This window comes from Anopheles moucheti, assembly GCF_943734755.1.
Source record: "Anopheles moucheti chromosome X unlocalized genomic scaffold, idAnoMoucSN_F20_07 X_unloc_27, whole genome shotgun sequence".
NCBI classification, from domain to species: Eukaryota; Metazoa; Arthropoda; class Insecta; order Diptera; family Culicidae; genus Anopheles; species Anopheles moucheti.
In genome coordinates, this window is record NW_026453534.1 from 12,501 (window position 1) to 22,500 (window position 10,000).

General features: G+C 51.8%; 1 protein-coding gene across 1 annotated transcript in view; it reads right to left on the reverse strand.

The window, feature by feature from the left end:
- Positions 1 to 4,657: 4,657 nt before the first annotated feature.
- Positions 4,658 to 10,000, reverse strand: part of LOC128308155 (antigen LPMC-61-like) — a 41,967-nt gene continuing 36,624 nt past the window's right edge. The window contains exon 3 of the mRNA XM_053045463.1: positions 4,658 to 4,810. Coding sequence (XP_052901423.1) covers positions 4,658 to 4,810 — 153 coding nt within the window. The remainder of the gene's footprint in view (positions 4,811 to 10,000) is intronic.

Consider the following 10,000-nt stretch of genomic DNA (forward strand, 5'->3'; position numbering starts at 1 on the left):
CCTCCCCAAGCAACCGTTGTCGCACGTCCGCGAATCGTGGGCACTGGAAGAAGGCATGCTCTGCCGATTCCGGCACTCCCGGACACCTTCTACACTCCGCCGAGGGCGCCAGGTGGCGTGAGTGCAAATACTCGTGAAAAAAGCCATGCCCGGACAGCACCTGTGCAAGGTAGAATGTCATATCGCCATGACGTCTGGCCTTCCACAGCCCTATGTCCGGTATGACCCTGTGTGCCCACCGCGTGTATCTGCTGGTAGGCTCCAGCTCGTCCCACGTCGCTTGCCACTCAGCTAGAGTGGCCTGCCTCTCCAGCACGTGCAGCTCCTTGAGGCTCATGCCCGTTTCCTGCTGCTTCCGGTAGCATCTGGCATCTTCCTTCACCTGGAGGCAGATGGGAACCACGCCCGCCAGGACCGTAGCCACCTCGTAGCGCACCGATATAAAAGTGCGGGCAACGGGTCTCGCGTACAAATTCTGCACCCTGATGAGCTTGCGACGATTTCCTCGTACGTCTAGCGCCTCGTGCCAAATCGGTGCAGCGTACCGGAGCGTCGCATCCACCACCGCCGAGAGGAGCCGTCGCTTTCCGCACTTGGGCCCGCTGTGGTTCGCCATTAGCCGTGTGACCGCCTGTGCCACACGTTTCGCCTTTGCCGTGGCGTAATCCACATGCGGCCCCCACGACATGTGGTCCTGTAGGATGACCCCCAGGTATTTGATGGTCTCTTTCGGCATTCGCTCCACTCCGTTGATATTGACCGGGTGACGGGAGTTTGCCCTTCGCATCGTGGAGATCATGACCAGCTCGGTCTTGGCCGGCGCAAGCTCAAGGTGATGAGCCTCCATCCACGAGCTGATCAAAGAAATGGCCTCTTCCGCCAAGGTAGCTGCCTCCTGTGGTGTTGTCCCGGCAGCTAGGACCACCAGGTCATCCGCAAACCCGACCGTTTCCACACCGTCCGGCAGTGTCAGCCGCAGTACGCCGTCGTACATTGTATTCCAGAGGGTCGGACCGAGGATCGACCCCTGTGGAACACCCGCCGATAATTTCCGTCGCACTGGCCCCTCGCTTGTTTCGAATATCATCTCCCGCTCAGAGAAATAGCTGCGCAAAATTCTCTGGAGCGCTGCTGGGACGCGCTTCTCTTGGAGAGCCATCGCGATCGCCTTCCAACTGGCCGTGTTGAAGGCATTCCTGACGTCTAACGCTGCCACCATCAGACATCGAGGATCCCGGCCGTTGGTGCGATGGAACGTCCTGGCGTACTGTCCCTTCTCGATGACCCTCTCTATAGCTTGGACCGTAGAGCGTCCACGGCGGAAGCCGTATTGGTCCTGTGATAGGCGAGGTGCGCTCTCATCTTCGAGATGTTCATTGAGGCGGTTCAAAACCAGTCTCTCGAACCCCTTAGGTGCCGCTCCCAGCATCAGCAGTGGACGACTTGACGACGGTTCGCCCGGTGGTTTGCCTGGTTTCGGGATGAGCGCCAGGCGTGCCACTTTCCACGATGCCGGAATCTCGCCGCTCTGCAGGACCTCATTGTAGGCCCGCACGAACGCTTCCGGGTGCTCCCTCATCGCGGTCTTCACTGCCGCATTGGGAATTCCATCGAGGCCCGGCGCCTTTGAGGTGGCCATCCCCTCAGCGATGCAAAGGATCTCCTCACGGGTGACTGGTCGGATGGGCTCTTCGTCCTCGTCGCTTTCCGTCGCAATCGGCGGCCACTCGAACGATGGGTGGGCCGGGAAGAGGGCGTCGATGATCGGCTCCAGCACAGAACGGTCCAGTTCTGGCGGCGCTCGACTGCGCAGCTTGGCCATGACCACTCTGTATCCCAACCCAAACACATCGTCCTCGACTCCGTCGATGAGCTCCTGCATGCAGCGCTCTTTGCTGCGCTGGATCTCCCGCTCCAAAGCCCTACGGTCGTCCAGCAAGCGGGCTGAAGCGGCGATACGGTCGTCGGTCTGCGTTGCTGTGCGTAGCCTGGCCTCAGCAGCTTCGCACGCATCTCGCGCCCTCGCGATTTCCGGGTTCCACCAGTATAACGTCGGAGCCTGCCGGAAATTGGTCTTGTGGATCCTCTCCATCGTTGCGTCGCACGCTTCTGTGAGCCCCCTGATCAGGCCCTCAGGTGTGCTTACATCGTCGAAACGGCCGATCCCAAGCGCCAGCTTAAAACAAGCCTGATTGAATTGGCTTGTTTTGTAGCGTGTTCCCGCGTGCCGCGTCATGCCTGCTGTACCGCCGTGCCCGTTGCAGTGTGGCCGATGCTGGTGTTCACGTCGGCCGCTGGTCGAAGGCAGTTTAGCGCTGAACAGCACATAGCTGTGGTCGCTACCGGAGTACCTACTGCTCACACTCCAACTGCCTGGCTCCGCTACGCAGGGACTCGAGAAGCTCACATCGATGACGCTTTCCCGTGCAACACCGTTGCCCTTGAAAGTGGGTGTGTTCCCTCGGTTGAGCGTCCGAAGTCCGAGGTGCTCAACAACACTCAGCAAGTCCTCACCCTTCGCCGTGGTTCTTGAACTGCCCCACTCCTGGTTCCAGGCGTTAAAGTCCCCAGCCAGAACCATGGGATCCTGCCCCGTGAGCGTGAGCTCAACCGCTTCCAAGTAGTCGCCGAGTTCCGCTTGTCCGATGTTGGGGGAAACATAGCAGCTGGCAAACGTTATCCCGGCTATGGTGGCAACTACCAGCCCAGGCACCGATGAACTCCCCAGTCGTTGGATGGGGTAGCCGCCAGTCGCCACTACCGCTACGCTCTGAGCCTCGTCGACCGCCCACCGCACGCTGTCTCTAGGTGGTTTGTACAGCTCGCACGCTATCACCACCTGCGCTCCGATCTCCCTAGCCGTCTGCAGCATGATGTCCTGCGCTGCACGGCTGCGCCCGAGGTTTATCTGCAAGACCTTCAGACCTTCCGGGTGCAGGACGGGTGTCCTACTCGGTGAGGGCCCTTGCAGATCGCACAGCAGACCTCCGCTGTGCAGGCTCGGGCCAGGTGACCCGGTTGGCCGCAGCGGATGCACGCAGCTGTTCGATCCACCTCGCTCCGGCAGCTGGCCCGAAGGTGACCGAATTCCAGGCACCTGAAGCACCGTTGCTCTCGCGACGTCGAAGCCTGTGCCGTCCGCACAAGGCAAGAGGTGTACTTTATCAGTACATGTCGGTCCTTCAACTGCTCCGCCGCCTTCTCCGGAACGCGAACGAACGCCACCTTCGTTCCGTTCCAGGCTTTTCGCAGCTGCACGGCAGACTCCTCCACCGGCGACTGTGCAAGGCTGGCTAGAGCCAGCGCCACGTCCTGCTCCTTCGCTAAAGGGTCAATAGCGTCGACCCGGACCTCCACCATTGGCGTCACCAATCTGGCGGCAGCTGGCTGGTCTCCCCGAGCGCACACCTCCTGCACGCATTTCAGGATCGCAGCCGTATCTGCTCCCTTCTCCACGTCCATTACCAGACGCGAACGCATGGTCCGACGTCCGACCCCCAGCTGGCTGTTGAAACGCTGCAACTCGGGAGCTGCTCGTACCAGCTGGTACACCTCGTCCCAGCTCTGGCCCTCCGCCGGTGCAACCTCGATAGCATCCAGCTTTATTTTCCGTTGACGCTGTTGCGCCTGACCTCCACGTTGCGCACCAGACGTACTGGCCACACCTTGCTGTTGCTGCAGCTGGGCCTGCGGCCGTTGCGGCTGGGGCCGTTGTTGCGGTTGCTGCCGCTGCTGTTGCTGCTGCCGTTGCGGGAGCTGTGGCCACTGTTGCTGCCGCTGTAGATCAGCCGCCTGCTGACGTGGCGGCTTACGGCGCACCACCTCAACCCAGGAGCCGCCATCCGTCGTATGAGGTGGCTTGCTCGTTGCCGCCACCGCGTCCTGCTGTTGTCCACGCTGCTGCGTGGCTCGTTCTGGCTGATGCTGCACAATAGGCTGGTTATGGCCGATGGACTGCGCCACCAGCGTCGTGAGCAGCTCCCGCTCCTTTCGCAGCTCTTCCCGCAGCTGCAGGTTATCGGCGATCAGCCGCTCCTCCCGTTGTCGCGCCTCGAGACGCGCCTCACGCAGGTCCTGCCGAGCCTGCTCGGCCGCCGTTTCAAGCTGTACACGCAGGAGCGACACCTGCTCCTCCAGCTTCTTAACGACCGTGAGAAGCGTCTCGTTGTCCAGCTTTGCTTCGCTAATCATGCGTCGCACCTCGCTCGACGGGGAACCTCCACAGCCAGTCACCAACTTGGCCGCGTACTTGCTGGAGCTAGTGGCTCCGCTCACAGCAACGCCCTCCATTACAGGCGCCAACGGGACAGTGAGCCTCTTGCTCGAGCTCGCTCCTGGTTTGCCTTTGCTGGCAGCACTCGGCTCGTCCACCGAGGTAGTACGTCCCCTCAGAGCCCTATCCATGGCCTTCAGAAGGCCAGCCTGCTTGGTTGGGAATTACTGAATATATATTTGCTTCTTCTGAAACAAAAACAAATATTAATTCCAGCAATAGATGATAAAAACCAATAAGGACTCAAAAAAATTATTTCCAGGTTCGCCTCCTTATCCAGCGTTGAGATCACCGCCTGTCAGTATGCAACCCGCATACACCGACCCGGGTTGCCCGCTGGTACCGACGTTGAAGTCTCCCAAGCGATGCTGGTTGTTGTCTTCACTAGCCGTAATACCGGTACCGACCACCAGGTGACACCACTCGCGAAAGCTCCAGCGGTTCCCAATAGATGGCGCTCTTTGGTGTCTCCGCTAAAGCTAGCTGCCGGTGGTAGACTGCGGACTTGCTCCAGTTCACCGCGGACGTGCTGGATCGCTGTCAGGGGTTCACTGCGAACTTGTTTGACGTCGCTGTCAAGACGCGAACGCGTTCCAAGCCGCACATTCACACGCGCCGACACACCTGACGCCGCTCTGCCGCTATTTTGCACGCACTATTTTATGCACTTCTCGGCTATTTTCTTTGTATTACCGTTTATAAAACCGTTTATCGGTGCCGACACTATGATTCAATAACGCCACTTAATGTTTTTATTCGCCTTTTCTGCGTTTTTTCCGCACTTTACTGCTCCCATACAAAATGTATGGGGAGACTTTCAACGCACTTTCCAGGCGAGCATCGTCCTGTTTCACTGATATAACGCCATAGGCGACTAAAGGGCACAATAATTAGGCACTATAAACACTTTCCCGTCCTTTTTCTGCTGTTTTTGCATGCAATTTTCACTTTTCAAGGGAGCGACACAGAAGCACGTCCTAACACTGCAAATGACAGCTACGCACACACACAGGGATAACTGGCTTGTGGCCGCCAAGCGTTCATAGCGACGTGGCTTTTTGATCCTTCGATGTCGGCTCTTCCTATCATTGTGAAGCAAAATTCACCAAGCGTAGGATTGTTCACCCTTTCAAGGGAACGTGAGCTGGGTTTAGACCGTCGTGAGACAGGTTAGTTTTACCCTACTGGTGTGTGCTGTTTGCCGCTATCTTAACGGAATTCCTGTGCAGTACGAGAGGAACCACAGGTACGGACCACTGGCTCAATACTAGTTCGACCGGACTTTGGTATGACGCTACGTCCGCTGGATTATGCCTGAACGCCTCTAAGGTCGTATCCAATCCGAGCTGATAGCGCTTCTCAAACCCATTAGGTGATCGGAAGCTAGCGGGCTTAACAACCCTCCGAGATCCGTCGGTGCTGCCCCGCGCACACTGACGTCTCATCCCCGCTATAGCACTAGACTGAGCCGCAACGGGCGGGAGCACGCTGCACGTGGAAGTACCTTACCACAGGGAACCCTGGTGGCTGTGTTTCCGTCGACCGTGGATACAACTAGTTTCGACACCTTCGACCGCCCGCAAACGACGGGACTACAGGCTGGGAGCTGCGAGTTGTAGAGATGCGTTCGCATCGATCCTCTCAGGCGACCCATGCTTGCTGGTGCTCGCGTTCACTTTGGGAATGGAGTGTTCGCGAGAGTGATTGTTGTGTTGTGTGTGTACAGTTGGTGCTTGCGTGCACTCCCATAGTGGAGTGTTCGCGAGCTTAAAACGCTAAGTCCCGATTAATACTCTCCTCGCAACATTATGTGCGTGGCTCCACGCCAAGTGGGATTAGCGGTGCGAAACGCGATTGGTAAAGTCGATGGTGATGTGCGTACCAACAGGCGATTTGTTAAGTCAAATGCGATCTGTGGTGCAACAGGCAATGTGTGTTTATTATCAGGTGTTGTTGGAAGTCAATACGATTTGACTTTCAAAAATTTTTCTAAGTCCCGATTTTTTTTCTCGTCGAGTAACTACAATGCACTATTTCTATCGCAGCGGACTTGTTGTTCATGGCCTTAATGATCGCGAACGAACACGTATTCGCAAAAAAATTTTTGTATGAAAAAGTCACCACTCGGGTACCTCCATACAAAAGTACCAAGTTCGGGTCGAGTGGTCGATGGACGTCGAAGGCGAAAATTTTTCATCATCGAAAATTTTTTCCAAAGTTGAAGCAAATGGGCCCTAGAGTATGAAAAGTGAAACCACGGATCGATTTGAGAAATAAAAATTTTTGTATGAAAAAGTCACCACTCGGGTACCTCCATACAAAAGTACCAAGTTCGGGTCGAGTGGTCGATGGACGTCGAAGGCGAAAATTTTTCATCATCGAAAATTTTTTCCAAAGTTGAAGCAAATGGGCCCTAGAGTATGAAAAGTGAAACCACGGATCGATTTGAGAAATAAAAATTTTTTGTATGGGAGGGCCCCTGCTAGAACATTTTTACCAAGTGCGTCGATTTTGGGTCGCCGACACAAGCTCGGGTCAAAAAAATTTTTTTTCACCGTGACTCAAAACTTCAATATTAGACTTCCCTGAGTATGAAAAGTGAAACGAAAATCATTTTTGAGAAGAAAAAATTTTTGTATGGGAGGGCCCCTGCTAGAACATTTTTCCCAAGTGCGTCGATTTTGGGTCGCCGACACAAGCTCGGGTCAAAAAAATTTTTTTTTCACGGTGACTCAAAACATCAATTTTAGACTCCCCTGAGTATGAAAAGTGAAACGAAAATCATTTTTGAGAAGAAAAAATTTTTGTATGGGAGGGCCCCTGCTAGAACATATTTCCCAAGTGCGTCGATTTTGGGTCGCCGACACAAGCTCGGGTCAAAAAAATTTTTTTTTCACGGTGACTCAAAACATCAATTTTAGACTCCCCTGAGTATGAAAAGTGAAACGAAAATCATTTTTGAGAAGAAAAAATTTTTGTATGGGAGGGCCCCTGCTAGAACATTTTTCCCAAGTGCGTCGATTTTGGGTCGCCGACACAAGCTCGGGTCAAAAAAATTTTTTTTTCACGGTGACTCAAAACATCAATTTTAGACTCCCCTGAGTATGAAAAGTGAAACGAAAATCATTTTTGAGAAGAAAAAATTTTTGTATGGGAGGGCCCCTGCTAGAACATATTTCCCAAGTGCGTCGATTTTGGGTCGCCGACACAAGCTCGGGTCAAAAAAATTTTTTTTTCTCGGTGACTCAAAACATCAATTTTAGACTCCCCTGAGTATGAAAAGTGAAACGAAAATCATTTTTGAGAAGAAAAAATTTTTGTATGGGAGGGCCCCTGCTAGAACATTTTTCCCAAGTGCGTCGATTTTGGGTCGCCGACACAAGCTCGGGTCAAAAAAATTTTTTTTTCTCGGTGACTCAAAACATCAATTTTAGACTCCCCTGAGTATGAAAAGTGAAACGAAAATCATTTTTGAGAAGAAAAAATTTTTGTATGGGAGGGCCCCTGCTAGAACATTTTTCCCAAGTGCGTCGATTTTGGGTCGCCGACACAAGCTCGGGTCAAAAAAATTTTTTTTTCTCGGTGACTCAAAACATCAATTTTAGACTCCCCTGAGTATGAAAAGTGAAACGAAAATCATTTTTGAGAAGAAAAAATTTTTGTATGGGAGGGCCCCTGCTAGAACATTTTTCCCAAGTGCGTCGATTTTGGGTCGCCGACACAAGCTCGGGTCAAAAAAATTTTTTTTTCTCGGTGACTCAAAACATCAATTTTAGACTCCCCTGAGTATGAAAAGTGAAACGAAAATCATTTTTGAGAAGAAAAAATTTTTGTATGGGAGGGCCCCTGCTAGAACATTTTTCCCAAGTGAGTCGATTTTTGGGTCGCGACACAAGCTCGGGTCAAAAAAAATTTTTTTTTCATGGTGACTCAAAACATCAATTTTAGACTCCCCTGAGTATGAAAAGTGAAACGAAAATCATTTTTGAGAAGAAAAAAATTTGTATGGGAGGGCCCCTGCTAGAACATTTTTCCCAAGTAAATTCGATTTTACCCGGTGAGTCAAAAAATTTTGAAAAAAATATTTTGCCAAAATCGTGTTCATTGCCTATTATAAGGGACCAGGTCAGCTCACACGCATTTTTGGAGACCATATGGAAAGTGCGTCTGGGATTGCGGAAATTAAGTTTAGAGTGTTAAATGATGGTTTCGCAATCCCGAAAGGCTCAAAATCCACCCTAAGGTTCCCCGGGTGAAATGTGGTTTCCAAGGTGTGAGCACTATCGGTGATAGAGTTGGAATGTGATTTCCAGAGCGCAGGGCGACTGGGCTAGAGCGAAAATCATAGACAAAGGTAAGTATTGGACTGAACGACTCGAAGCAAACGAAAATCATAGACAAGGGTAATGGACTGAACGACTCGAAGCAAACGAAAATCACATACAAGAGTAATGGACTGAACGAATCGAAGCAAACGAAAACCGCAAACAAGGGTAATGGACTGAACGAATCGAAGCAAACGAAAACCACAGACAAGAGTAATGGAGTGAACGAATCGAAGCAAACGAAAACCACAGACAAGAGTAATGGAGTGAACGAATCGAAGCAAACGAAAACCAAAGACAAGAGTAATAGAGTGAACGAATCGAAGCAAACGAAAACCACAGACAAGAGTAATAGAGTGAACGAATCGAAGCAAACGAAAGTCATGGACAAGAGTACTGAAAATCGGACCAAACCTCTAGAAGCACACGAAAATCATGGACAAGAGTACTCAAAAACACGGACCAAACCTATGGAAGCACACGAAAACCATGAACACAGGGATAACTGAAAACTGACTGTGAACCTATCAGAGCATGTGAAAGCATGGACAAGAGTACTGAAAATCGGACCAAACCTCAAGAAGCACACGAAAATCATGGACAAGAGTACTCAAAAACACGGACCAAACCTATGGAAGCACACGAAAACCATGAACACAGGGATAACTGAAAACTGACTGTGAACCTATCAGAGCATGTGAAAGCATGGACAAGAGTACTGAAAATCGGACCAAACCTCTAGAAGCAAACGAAAATCATGGACAAGAGTACTCAAAAACACGGACCAAACCTATCGAAGCACACGAAAACCATGAACACAGGGATAACTGAGAACGAACCTACCTATCAGAGCATGTGAAAGCATGGACAAGAGTACTGAAAATCGGACCAAACCTCAAGAAGCACACGAAAATCATGGACAAGAGTACTCAAAAACACGGACCAAACCTATCGAAGCACACGAAAACCATGAACACAGGGATAACTGAAAACGAACCGAACCTCTCGTAGCAAACGAAAAACATGGACAAAATTATTCGAAACGAACCGAAGCTCGATGCGAAAAACATGGAAAAGCAAGCCCGTAAGTCGCACTATCAAGCCCATAAGTCGCACTATCAAGCCCATAAGTCGCACTATCAAGCCCGTTAGTCGCACTATCAAGCCCATAGGTCGCACTATCAAGCCCGTTGGTCGCACTATCAAAGCCCGTTAGTCGCACTATCAGGCCCATAAGTCGCACTATCAGGCCCGTAAGTCGCACCAAAAAGCCCGTAAATTGCCCTATCAAGCCCGTTAGTCGCACTATCAGGCCCATAAGTCGCACCAACAAGCCCGTAAATTACCCTATCAAGCCCATAAGTCGCACCAAAAAGCCCGTAAATTGCCCTATCAAGCCCAT